The 13,791-nt window shown below is 45.5% G+C and overlaps 1 protein-coding gene across 3 annotated transcripts in view; it reads right to left on the bottom strand.

Annotated features, from left to right (window-relative positions):
- LOC129829689 (extended synaptotagmin-1-like) overlaps positions 1-13,791 on the bottom strand; it is a 48,496-nt gene that overhangs the window by 23,806 nt on the left and 10,899 nt on the right. For all 3 annotated transcript variants that reach the window (XM_055891547.1, XM_055891546.1, XM_055891548.1), the window contains exons 3-12: positions 12,640-12,774; positions 11,224-11,297; positions 11,009-11,081; positions 9,902-9,991; positions 9,717-9,772; positions 9,132-9,252; positions 8,761-8,937; positions 7,231-7,313; positions 5,589-5,637; positions 90-179 (exon numbers count right to left, since the gene is read on the bottom strand). In XM_055891547.1, coding sequence (XP_055747522.1) covers positions 90-179; positions 5,589-5,637; positions 7,231-7,313; positions 8,761-8,937; positions 9,132-9,252; positions 9,717-9,772; positions 9,902-9,991; positions 11,009-11,081; positions 11,224-11,297; positions 12,640-12,774 — 948 coding nt within the window. The remainder of the gene's footprint in view (positions 1-89; positions 180-5,588; positions 5,638-7,230; positions 7,314-8,760; positions 8,938-9,131; positions 9,253-9,716; positions 9,773-9,901; positions 9,992-11,008; positions 11,082-11,223; positions 11,298-12,639; positions 12,775-13,791) is intronic.

The following is a 13,791-nucleotide window of genomic DNA, read 5'->3' as shown; positions in this document are numbered from 1 at the left end:
TAAATACTGATGAGTGCTTGAAGGCAGAATGATACAGCTCAATATTTACACAGCATCTTTGTTTACAAACTATTGCGCTGTGGACACACCTCACTGAGTCGGTCAGCAGAGGACAGCAGAGAGAGCCACTCCAGACGGAGGTGAATACTGCCTGATGTAACATCCTTCAGCTTCAACCACTAGGAGAGAAAAGGGGTGGGGGGGTTAAAGAGAGACGGTACGTGTTTGAGAATTGTAGTGAGGCTGAGCAGTGCACCAGACCGTCACAACTGAAAGGATGTTTTAACATTTCAGAAACCACATAAATATGATACAGCCAGTGGAGGCTGCTGAGGGGAGGACGGCTCATAATAATGGCTGGAATGGAGTCAATGGAATGGTATCAAACACATCCAACACACAGGGTTTCCATGTGGTTGATACCATTCCATTGACTCCATTCCAGCCATTATTATGAGCCACCCTCCCCTCAGCAGCCTCCACTGGATATAGCCCAACTGACATGTAGTTGATCTTAAACATGCACATTTACTATCCTCTGACTAAACCATTGAGAATCATAGAGGGGCGTAACGTTATTGTTGTGAAATGGAATAAACCATTGAGTCAGCGAGGAGGGTAATGTTATTGTGGTGAAATGCACTAAACCACTGAGAGTCATAGAGGGGTGTAAAGTTATTGTGGTGAAACGGTGAGTACAGACTGAGCCAGCAGGAGACCACGAGGAGGGAGGTACATGGGGTCTGCATGACACTTGCTGTTTGAAGGAATTACCAGATTCAGCCTTCATTCTGACCCAGTCTACAGCCATGTCTCAGGGTAGCCTTCATTCTGACCCAGTCTACAGCCATGTCTCAGGGTAGCCTTCATTCTGACCCAGTCTACAGCCATGTCTCAGGGTAGCCTTCATTCTGACCCAGTCTACAGCCATGTCTCAGGGTAGCCTTCATTCTGACCCAGTCTACAGCCATGTCTCAGGGTAGCCTTCATTCTGACCCAGTCTACAGCCATGTCTCAGGGTAACCTTCATTCTGACCCAGTCTACAGCCATGTCTCAGGGTAGCCTTCATTCTAAACCAGTCTACAGCCATGTCTCAGGGTAGCCTTCATTCTGACCCAGTCTACAGCCATGTCTCAGGGTAGCCTTCATTCTGACCCAGTCTACAGCCATGTCTCAGGGTAACCTTCATTCTGACCCAGTCTACAGCCATGTCTCAGGGTAGCCTTCATTCTAAACCAGTCTACAGCCATGTCTCAGGGTAGCCTTCATTCTGACCCAGTCTACAGCCATATCTCAGGGTAGCCTTCATTCTGACCCAGTCTACAGCCATGTCTCAGGGTAGCCTTCATTCTGACCCAGTCTACAGCCATGTCTCAGGGTAGCCTTCATTCTGACCCAGTCTACAGCCATGTCTCAGGGTAACCTTCATTATGACCCAGTCTACAGCCATGTCTCAGGGTAGCCTTCATTCTAAACCAGTCTACAGCCATGTCTCAGGGTAGCCTTCATTCTGACCCAGTCTACAGCCATGTCTCAGGGTAGCCTTCATTCTGACCCAGTCTACAGCCATGTCTCAGGGTAGCCTTCATTCTGACCCAGTCTACAGCCATGTCTCAGGGTAGCCTTCATTCTGACCCAGTCTACAGCCATGTCTCAGGGTAACCTTCATTCTGACCCAGTCTACAGCCATGTCTCAGGGTAGCCTTCATTCTGACCCAGTCTACAGCCATGTCTCAGGGTAGCCTTCATTCTGACCCAGTCTACAGCCATGTCTCAGGGTAGCCTTCATTCTGACCCAGTCTACAGCCATGTCCCAGGGTAACCTTCATTCTGACCCAGTCTACAGCCATGTCTCAGGGTAGCCATTCCAGCTCAGTGCATGGAGCTTTTACTCTCTACACGAGATATAGAAAACAGCTGGTATATGTTAACCTGTTGAGGCTGGGGGCGCTGTTGTCACTATTTATGCTAATCGTGTAATTTTTGAAACGGCTTCCCACAAAATTCTTGATCGTACAATATGCATATTATTATTATTATTATTGGATAGAAAACAGTCTATAGTTTCTATAGGAGTTGAAATTTTGTCTCTAAGTGGAACAGAACCCATTCTACAGCAATTTCCCTGACATGGAGTCAGATTTCAGAAATTTTGGCCCCTGATCTGGAGTCAGTTAAAAGGCCACTGTTATTGCTATGAGTATACGGACACTGCTTACGTCTTCCCCTGGATGCCTTTACGTGATGACGATTTGAATGGGGTCGATTGCGCGTTCACAGGCACTATAAATTAAAAAACCCTGTAGCTAGCAACTCTTTTGTTGGTGCGTCACGCGCGTGGAGGACACCGACCCGCACCTGTTCCAAGCATTAGTGTTGGGAGTAATCTTTCTCCGGTCATGTTAAGACTCGTTATAGGAGTTAAAAACATCATAAGGTAGTTAATTTAAAGCGTTTTATAGCAATTTATATCCGTTTAGTGCGATTTTGGGACATTTATTTCTGAAACGCTGTGAATTGCCGGGCACGCTTCCAGTTCATGCTGAACGCAGTTGGCATTTCCACATGGCAAGAGGACAGCTTTCCACCAAAAGACGATTAGACCCAAGAAAGGATCCTTTGCCCAAGATACTGATGGAAGAACAGCTCAAAGTAGGACATTTTTATTATGATAAATCGTGTTTCTGTCGAAAAATGTTAGTGGCTTAGGACGCCATGTTCTTTGACGTAGCTTCGCTTGGCGCAAACTGTATTGAAAAGTAAGGATAATTTAAAAAATTTAATTCCGCGATTGTATTAAGAATTAAATTGTCTATCAATCGATGTCCACCCTATATTTTTTAGTCACGTTTATGAGTATTTATGTATAAGAGTAGATCACTGTCTAATATGGCGCACGGACATTTTCTCACCAGCTGGGCTACATTTCACATTGTCTAACCATGATTTTGGTGGCTAAATATGCACATTTTCGAACAAACTGTATATGCATGTTGTAATGTGATGTTACAGGGGTGTCATCTGAAGAATTCTGAGAAGGTTAGTGAAAAAATAATATATTTTGGCGATGTTTACTTTATCGCTCACTTTGGCTAGAATTAATGCTGGGGTAAAGTTTGCACATGTGCTATGCTAATATAACGATTTATTGTGTTTTCGCTGTAAGACACTTAGAAAATCTGAAATATTGTCTGTATTCACAGGATCTGTGTCTTTCGATTAGTGTATGCTGTGTATTTTTACAAAATGTTTGATGATTAGTAAGTAGGTAAACACGTTGCTCTATGTAGTTATTCTAGTCCATTTGTGACGGTGGGTGCAATTGTAACCTATGCCATCTACCTGAAATATGCACATTTTTCTAACAAAACCTATCCCATACCATAAATATGTTATCAGACTGTCATCTGATGAGTTTTTTTCTTGGTTAGGGGCTATAAATATCTTAGTTTAGCCGAATTGGTGATAGCTACTGGTGTTGGTGGACAAATAAAAGATGGTGGATTATGCTAATGTATTTTTAGGTAATAGATTTACATCTTTACATATTGTGTCTTCCCTGTAAAACATTTTAAAAATCGGACATGTTGGCTGGATTCACAAGATCTGTGTCTTTCATTAGCTGTATTGGACTTTAATGTGTGAAAGTTAAATATTTAAAAAAAACATTTTTTTGAATTTCGCGGCTCTGCCTTTTCAGTGGGGGTGGGGGGGGAGTGCCGCTAGCGGCACCCTCAGCCTAGACAGGTTAAAATGCTCATTGACCAGAAGCTGCTTCTAAATATTGGAAGTATATCACCATTTATTGAATCTATTGGAATGTCAGACTCACTTTAGGTACATAAGATGAAGAGCATTTGGAAAGTATTCAGAACCCTTGACTTTTTCTACATTTTGTTACGTTACAACTTTATTCTAAAAAAAAAAAAAAAAAAATTCCCCTCATCAATCTACACACAATATAACATAATGACAAAAAAAAACAGGTTGGTAGAAATTTTTGCAAATGGAAAAATTAAAAATGTAAATATCACATTTACATAAGGATTCAGACCCTTTACTCAGTACTTTGTTGAAGCACCAGCGATTAAAGCCTCGCGTCATCTTGGGTATGACGCTACAAGTTTGGCACACCTGTATTTGGGGAGTTTCTCCCATTCTTCTCTGCAGATAGTCTCAAGCTCTGTCAGGTTGGATGGGGAGCGTCGCTGCACAGCTATTTTCAGGTCTCTCCAGAGATGTTCGATCGGAATCAAGTCCAGGCTCTGGCTGGGCCTCTCAATGACATTCAGAGACTTGCCCCGGAGCCACTCCTGTGTTGTCTTGGCTGTATGCTTAGGGTCGTTGTCCTGATGGAAGGTGAACCTTCACCGTAGTCTGAGGTCCTGAGCGCCTTGGAGCAGGTTTTCATTAAGGATCTCTCTGTACTTTGCTCCATTCATCTTTCTCTCGATTTGGACTAGTCTCCCTGTCCCTAAAAAACATCCCCACAGCATGATGCTGCCACCACCATGCGTCACTGTAGGGATGGTGCCAGGTTTCCTCCAGACATGATGATTGGCATTCAGGCCAAAGAGTTCAATCTTGGTTTCATCAGACCAGAGAATATTGTTTCTCATGGTCTGAGAGTCCTTTAGGTGCCTTTTGGCAAACTTCAAGCAGGCGCTCGTGTGCCTTTTACTGAGGAGTGGCTTCCGTCTGGCCACTCTACCATAAAGGCCTGATTGATGGAGTGCTGCAGAGTTGGTTGTCCTTCTGGAAGGTTCTCCCATCTCCACAGAGGAACTCTGGAGCTGTCAGAGTGACCATCGGGTTCTAGGTCATCTCCCTGACCAATGCCCTTCTCCTCCGATTACTCAGTTTGGCCGGGCGGCCACCTCTAGGAAGAGTCTTGGTGGTTCCAAACTTCTTCCATTTAAGAATGATGAAGGCCACTGTTCTTTGGGACCTTCAATGCTGCACAAATGTTTTGGTACCCTTCCCCAGATCTGTGCCTCGACACAATCCTGTCTCGGAGCTCTACGGACAATCCTTTTGTCCTCATGACTGTCAACTGTGGGATCTTATATAGACAGGTGTGTGCCTTTCCAAATCATGTCCAATCAATTAAATTTACCACAGGTGGACTCCAATCAAGTTGTAGAAACATCTCAAGGGACGGCAGGTAGCCTAGTGGGGCCAGTAACCGAAAGGTTGCTGGATCGAATCCCCGAGCTGACAAGGTGACGTGGATATCGACGTGGATGGAGATTATGGCAGCCCCCCGCACCTCTCTGATTCAGTTGGGTTAAATGCAGAAGACACATTTCAGTTGAATGCATTCAGTTGTACAACTGACTAGGTATCCCCCTTTCCCAATGGAAACAGGATGCACCTGACCTCAACTTCGAGTCTCATAACAAAGGTCTGAATAGTTATTGAAATAATGTATTTCTGTTTTAATTTTTATGAAATTATAAAATGTCATAAATCTATAATTCAATCGATTTCAGAGTAAGGCTGTAATGTAACAAAATGTGGAAAAAAGGAAGGGGTCTGAATACTTGACGAATGCACTGTATATGTTGAAGGAGCGCTTGTAACTCACCTCATCTAGAACTCTGGCCCTGTGTACGACATCAAGATCCATTTTGACCCTGAGAGAGAGAGAGAGAGAGAGAGAGAGAGAGAGAGAGAGAGAGAGAGAAAGAGAGAGAAAGAGAGAGAAAGAGAGAGAAAGAGAGAGAAAGAGAGAGAAAGAGAGAGAGAGAGAGAGACAGAGACAGAGACAGAGACAGAGACAGAGACAGAGACAGAGACAGAGAGAGAGAGAGAGAGAGAGAGAGAGAGAGAGAGAGAGAGAGAGAGAGAGAGAGAGAGAGAGAGAAAGAGAGAGAGAGAGAAAGAGAAAGAGAAAGAGAAAGAGAGAGAGAGAGAGAGAGAGAGAGAGAGAGAGAGAGAGAGAGAGAGAGGAAGAAGGAACATGTAAACTGTACATTACAACATACAGTGGTACACAGTAAATTTGTAACAGCGAATGAAATGACCAACACAGAGAGAGCATGCCAAATGGAACCTTATTCCCTATATAGTGCACTACTTTTGACCAGAGTAGGGCATGAGAATCTGGCCTAAAGTTGTGTACTACATAGGGCAGTGTTTCCCAGTCCTGGTCCTGGGGACTCAAAGGGGTGCACGTTATAGTTGTTGCCCTCGCAACTAATACACCTGATTGAGATCATCAAATTGATGCCTGGTGACTTGATTAGTGTCATGAAGTGTGTTAGTACCAGGGCAAAAACAATGTGCACTCCTTAAGTGCATAAATTTTTACTAGAGCAACTCCAAGGTATTAAACTAAATAGGGAATGGGGTGCCATTACAGACACAGCCAGGGAGTGAGTTGGGCATTACAGACCCACCAGGGAGTGAGTTGGGCACTACAGACACAGCCAGGGAGTGAGTTGGGCATTACAGACACAGCCAGGGAGTGAGTTGGGCATTACAGACACAGCCAGGGAGTGAGTTGGGCATTACAGACACAGCCAGGGAGTGAGTTGGGCATTACAGACACAGCCAGGGAGTGAGTTGGGCACTACAGACACAGCCAGGGAGTGAGTTGGGCATTACAGATACAGCCAGGGAGTGAGTTGGGCATTACAGACACAGCCAGGGAGTGAGTTGGGCATTACAGACACAGCCAGGGAGTGAGTTGGGCATTACAGACACAGCCAGGGAGTGAGTTAGGCATTACAGACACAGCCAGGGAGTGAGTTGGGCATTACAGACACAGCCAGGGAGTGAGTTGGGCATTACAGACACAGCCAGGGAGTGAGTTGGGCATTACAGACACAGCCAGGGAGTGAGTTGGGCATTACAGACACAGCCTGGGAGTGAGTTGGGCATTACAGACACAGCCAGGGAGTGAGTTGGGCATTACAGACACAGCCAGGGAGTGAGTTGGGCGCTACAGACACAGCCAGGGAGTGAGTTGGGCATTACAGACACAGCCTGGGAGTGAGTTGGGCGCTACAGACACAGCCAGGGAGTGAGTTGGGCGCTACAGACACGGCCAGGGAGTGAGTTGGGCATTACAGACACAGCCAGGGAGTGAGTTGGGCGCTACAGACACAGCCTGGGAGTGAGTTGGGCGCTACAGACACAGCCAGGGAGTGAGTTGGGCATTACAGACACAGCCTGGGAGTGAGTTGGGTGCTACAGACACAGCCAGGGAGTGAGTTGGGTGCTACCTGCCCAGGAAGTCATCCTGGTTCTGGTCTTTATCAAACACCTCCACCTCCAACTCCTGACCCGGCACTTCATGGACAATCACCTGACACACATACAGAAACATACACAGACAAACACATGTAATCACAATCACAGATGACACAATAGTAACATTAGCAGTAACACAGACATCCAAATAGAGTCAATGGTCAAAGCCCATAGCATCAGTGTTTCTCTCATCAGCCCTAAAGCCCATACTATAAGATATACTCTAAGCCTTGTGCAAGACTGTTCTTGTCCCCATGACACAGCAGAGATAAGTAGCCAACACTGATGCTTGGTCAATTCAGCACATCTCTTTACATCTCACTCATCTCTCTCCAAACCCACAGTTTCCCCTTTGTCTGCAGAAGCAGAACACGCTGCCTGAGGAACAGCTGGTCGGTCATAATGTGTTGCAGGATACGTCCTGCCGTAACAATATGCTGCACCTGAAATGGAATACTATTCCCTAAATAATCCATTTCTTTTTGCCAGGGCCCATAGTGCACTATATAGGATAGGGTGCAATTTGGGACACAGCCAGAATATGCTGATCTGCTCCCATCTCTGTAAATATTTATATATAGTTCACTAAAGTGGTATGTCTGCAATATGCAGGCCCTCTTTTTGTGGAAATCTGCTGAGAGAAGCAGGTAAAACAAACCAAGCTGTTTAACGCCAAGACAAAGGACACTGAGACATGCCTTTCTCTCTCTCTCTCTCTCACCTCAAACATCTCTCTCTAACTCCCTCTCTCTCTCTCTCACCTCAAACATCTCTCTCTAACTCCCTCTCTCTCTCTCTCTCTCACCTCAAACATCTCTCGCTAACTCCCTCTCTCTCTCTCTCTCTCTCTCACCTCAAACATCTCTCTCTAACTCCCTCTCTCTTTCTCTCTCACCTCAACCATCTCTCTCTAACTCCCTCTCTCTCTCTCTCTCTCACCTCAAACATCTCTCTCTAACTCCCTCTCTCTCTCTCTCTCTCTCTCTCTAACTCTCAACTCAAACATCTCTCTCTAACTCCCTCTCTCTCTCTCTCTCGCTCTCTCACCTCAAACATCTCTCTCTAACTCCCTCTCTCTCTCTCTAACTCTCACCTCAAACATCTCTCTCTAACTCCCTCTCTCTCTCTCTCACCTCAAACATCTCTCTCTAACTCCCTCTCTCTCTCTCACCTCAAACATCTCTCTCTAACTCTCTCACCTCAAACATCTCTCTCTAACTCCCTCTCTCTCTCTCTCTCTCTCTCTCTCACCTCAAACATCTCTCTCTAACTCTCTCTCTCTCTCACCTCAAACACCTCTCTCTAACTCCCTCTCTCTCTCTCTCACACCTCAAACACCTCTGTCAAACACCTCTCTCCCTCTTTCTCTGTCGCTCTCCATCTCTGTCTCTCTCTCTCTCGCTCACCTCGTTCTCTCCGTCTCTCTCCGTCTCTCTCCATCTCTCGCTCACCTCACTTACTCTGTCTCTCACTCCGTCTCTCACTCCGTCTCTGTCTCTCACCTCAAACATCTCTCTCCACTGTGGGTTGAGGTTGCTGTCCACGGTGTGTGATGTGAAGGTCTGTGTGCCCACACGCAGCACAGCGTACGGATCAGACTTCCCGTCTATTATCCCCTTAATGACCGTATCCTTGGCTGTCAGCTCCTCAGCTTCCAACAGGTGAATACGCACCACTCCCTGACAGACATACAGAGAGGCATGAGTAATACAGTCTACAGTAGGAACCCTTTGCTGTCCACTGTTTCAGGACAATTTGACGCTAAGCGTTTATCTCTGTCAATCAGTCAATTTGTTATGTCTGGTAAATGCTTCAGTCAGTCAGTGAGTCAGTGACTCTCAGGACAGGTGATTTACAATGTGAGTAAGGTTACCCGTGGGAGAGGGGAGCGAAGCTGCGCAACGTGCAGGTCGGCCACCAGGGGGATAGTGAGGCGGTTGGGGAGGACCAGGTATGAGGCTATAGCATCCATTATCATAGTGTCCGACATGGCACTGTAAATGAATGCAGGGTGTCGTTGGGATGGGACAAAGAGGTGGGAAACAAACACATAGACAAAGACTACATTCTACTGCTGACAGGAACATGCATTAAACTCATAAACAATTAGGCAACCCCATTGAGTTAGGATGTGGCTGAGGCAGAGGACATTTTCCTGGAAATCATTTTAAGCAAAATGTGATTTCTAAGTTGAATACAATTAAATAGGAACATATTGACAGGAATATTTGATTTATGATGTTAGCAACTAAACACTGCACTGACAATGATTTAATTGTATTATCAGACAACTAGATGCATGTTTTATCTACACACGTGAGCAAGAACAACGCCTTGCTAAGTTAGGTCATCACCCTGAACTAATACTAACGTATACAGAACTAACAGCATAACAGGTGGTTCCACTGTAGTATATAAGTACTCCTTTGAGAAAGGCAATAGGAGCCCTCTCACTCACTTGAGTCCAGGGATATCCAGCATGTTGGTCAGCCCAGTCCAGTTGATGTCCAGCTTCTGTGAAAGAGGAGAAATGTCAACGACAATGAAAAGGCAGCATCAAATTAATTAATTAATTAATGGAATAGATGGATGGATGGACGACTAACAAACAAAGGAATGAAGTGACTGGTAACAGAGACTCACAGGTCTGCGGATGAAGAACATGGTGATGGCTCCCACCAGAGGCACATCCCCAATCAGGGGTTCCAGGATCACCCTTAACTTCCCATGTAGCTACAGAGAGAGAGCAGAAGGGAGGGAGAAAGAGGGGAGGAGATAGAGTTAATGAGAGAGATAATAAGAGAGAGTGGGAGAAGGAGGGGGAGAGATAGAGAGATAATACGAGAGAGGGGGAGAAGGAGAGGGGAAAGAGAGAGAGAAGAGAGGGGGGAGAAGGAGGGGAAAAGAGAGAGAGAGATGATAAAAGAGAGGGGGGAGAAGGAGGGGAAAAGAGAGAGAGAGATGATAAAAGAGAGGGGGGAGAAGGAGGAGGGAAGAGAGAGATAATAAGAGGGGGGAAAAGAGAGAGATAATAAAAGAGAGGGGAGAGAAGGAGGGGGGAAGAGAGGGATAATAACAGAAATGGGGAGATGGGGGGGAGAAGAGAGAGATAATCAAAGGAAGGGGGAGAAGGGGGGGGAAGAGAGAGTTAATAAAAGAAAGGGGGAGAAAGGGGGAGAGAGATAATAAAAGAAAGGGGAGAAGGAGGGGGGGAAGAGAGAGATAATAAAAGAAAGGGGGAGAAAGGGGGAGAGAGATAATAAAAGAAAGGGGAGAAGGAGGGGGGGAAGAGAGAGATAATAAAATAAAGGGGGAGAAAGGGGGAGAGAGATAATAAAAGAAAGGGGAGAAGGAGGGGGGGAAGAGAGAGATAATAAAAGAAAGGGGGAGAAAGGGGGAGAGAGATAATAAAAGAAAGGGGAGAAGGAGGGGGGGAAGAGAGAGATAATAAAATAAAGGGGGAGAAGGGGGGAGAGAGAGATAATAAAAGAAAGGGGGAGAAAGGGGGAGAGAGATAATAAAAGAAAGGGGAGAAGGAGGGGGGGAAGAGAGAGATAATAAAATAAAGGGGGAGAAGGGGGGAGAGAGAGATAATAAAAGGGGGAGGAGGGGGGAAGAGAGAAATAATAAGAGAGAAGGGGGAGAAGGAGAAATAAAAACAAGCATATGATGTTAGCTTTGGAGAAGAATTTGGGGACATTTTTCTCATTCAGTCCCACTCCCCAGCCACACTGTTATTTACATCTTTACCTGTATTCCATTCACTCCTGCTTTGCAAAAGTACTTTTTGATTTCCACATTGATCTCCACATCACCTGCATAGCTGCAGAGAAGAGAGAGGGGAGGAAGAGGAAACAGGAAGATGATTTAACTGTCAGGCTGCTGCTATAGATGATGGATGTGCTCTGCATCACAGAGGCATTGAAGACAGGCATGCAGTATGGGCTGCTGCGACGGCTGCGTACCTAACGTATAGATCCAGTAAGACCTGACGCTTGTCGTGCTCCGTGTGAGCCTTCACTCCTACCACCTTCATGGCCTAAGACAAAAACACATATTATGGTATTATTATGTGTATAGAAAGCATATAGAATAACACAGATATTGTTCACGGCAAACTGTTCTGCATAAGGTCACCTCGCCTGCAGGCTATTAGGGAGGGGTCTGCTGCTAACAAGTCATGTTTAGTGTGGAATTGTTCTGTATGGTTATTAGTGTTAGAATGAACCTGTCCATCTTCATGAGTATAACGACAGGGCATACCAGAGCCACATATTAATTTACATTTCTATAAATGGCTTGGGTCCTACTATACAGTAATGGCATGTTGTTATACAGGCCAGGGCTCTAGTTAGTACCCTGGGTCCTACAATACAGTAATGACATGTTGTTATACAGGCCAGGGCTCTAGTTAGTACCCTGGGTCCTACTATACAGTAATTACATGTTGTTATACAGGCCAGGGCTCTAGTTAGTACCCTGGGTCCTACAATACAGTAATGACATGTTGTTATACAGGCCAGGGCTCTAGTTAGTACCCTGGGTCCTACTATACAGTAATTACATGTTGTTATACAGGCCAGGGCTCTAGTTAGTACCCTGGGTCCTACAATACAGTAATGACATGTTGTTATACAGGCCAGGGCTTTAGTTAGGACCCTGGGTCCTACAATACAGTAATGACATGTTGTTATACAGGCCAGGGCTCTAGTTAGTACCCTGGGTCCTACAATACAGTAATGACATGTTGTTATACAGGCCAGGGCTCTAGTTAGGACCCTGGGTCCTACTATACAGTAATTACATGTTGTTATACAGGCCAGGGCTCTAGTTAGGACCCTGGGTCCTACTATACAGTAATTACATGTTGTTATACAGGCCAGGGCTCTAGTTAGGACCCTGGGTCCTACTATACAGTAATTACATGTTGTTATACAGGCCAGGGCTCTAGTTAGGACCCTGGGTCCTACTATACAGTAATGACATGATGTTATACAGGCCAGGGCTTTAGTTAGGACCCTGGGTCCTACTACACAGTAACGACATGATGTTATACAGGCCAGGGCTCTAGTTAGGACCCTGGGTCCTACTATACAGTAATGACATGTTGTTATACAGGCCAGGGCTCTAGTTAGGACCCTGGGTCCTACTACACAGTAACGACATGATGTTATACAGGCCAGGGCTCTAGTTAGGACCCTGAGTCCTACTATACAGTAATGGCATGTTGTTATACAGGCCAGGGCTCTAGTTAGTATATACAGTAATGATATGATGTTACACAGGCCAGGGCTCTAGTTAGTACACTGCATCCTACTATACAGTGATGATGTATGTCCTACTATACATAATGTTATACAGGCCAGGGCTCTAGTTAGTACCTTCTCCCCAAGGTTGACTTTGGTGAAGCTGAGGGTCTGCAGGTGGGTGTTGGATGCACGTATGGCTGGAGCAATGGTCTCGACCAGCAACTTCTCCAGATACTGACCCACGAATGGCCACGCCTGCTGCAGGATCTGCAGGACACACAGAGGGGGAGAGAGAGACAGAGAGAGAGACAGAGAGAGAGACAGAGAGGGAGACAGAGAGGGAGACAGAGAGAGAGAGAGAGAGAGAGACAGAGAGAGAGAGACAGAGAGGGAGACAGAGAGAGAGAGAGAGAGAGAGAGAGAGAGAGAGAGAGAGAGAGAGAGAGAGAGAGAGAGAGAGAGAGAGACAGAGAGGGAGACAGAGAGAGAGACAGAGAGGGAGACCGAGAGAGAGACAGAGAGGGAGACCGAGAGAGAGACAGAGAGGGAGACAGAGAGGGAGACCGAGAGAGAGACAGAGAGAGAGACAGAGAGGGAGACAGAGAGGGAGACCGAGAGAGAGACAAAGAGGGAGACAGAGAGAGAGACAGAGAGATAGAGAGACGTAGTTATGATTTTCACTGTGTATTTACAACCTACTAAATATACATGAGGTCATATCATCATGTGGTCATGATTCAAGGACATTTTTCAAGGACTGCAGCGCTTGCAGACAAAACACTGTGCTGGGCAATTTCCTTGAATATTCTATGTAAAATGGATCTAACATACGTGATCTGAATTAGGCTGTTTGGCAAATGTAATTAGGTCATATGCTAAGGCAAAATTCTTTCATATTTATGGTGTATAATCCCATTTGAAGATGTGGTCCTATTGAAAGAATTGGGCTACTCAAGACACATGTAGTAGGTTCTATAAAACTGCACATGCCTGTGTAATAACTGACTACTGTATTGCACAGCTAAAACCCTCAAACACTTATAACTGACTACATCTGCTACCGCAGCAAGAGGACCTGACAGTGAAACATGTGACAACCTTAGAGCAGGATCTCTCCTCCCGTGATCACATAGCCACCTACACTACAGGAACCACCTACACTACAGGAAACCACAAACACATATCTGGTTGAGATACTCTTCTCATGACAGGAACACAAGCCTGAAAGGCCAGCTCTGACAAGAGAGAAACAAAGGACAGACTGTCACTACTAGCTAGTTGCAG

Source organism: Salvelinus fontinalis, chromosome 31 (genome assembly GCF_029448725.1).
Source record: "Salvelinus fontinalis isolate EN_2023a chromosome 31, ASM2944872v1, whole genome shotgun sequence".
In the NCBI taxonomy this organism is placed as follows: Eukaryota; Metazoa; Chordata; class Actinopteri; order Salmoniformes; family Salmonidae; genus Salvelinus; species Salvelinus fontinalis.
The sequence above is the reverse complement of the archived record's forward strand: the minus strand, read 5'-3'. Positions and strand labels throughout refer to the sequence as shown.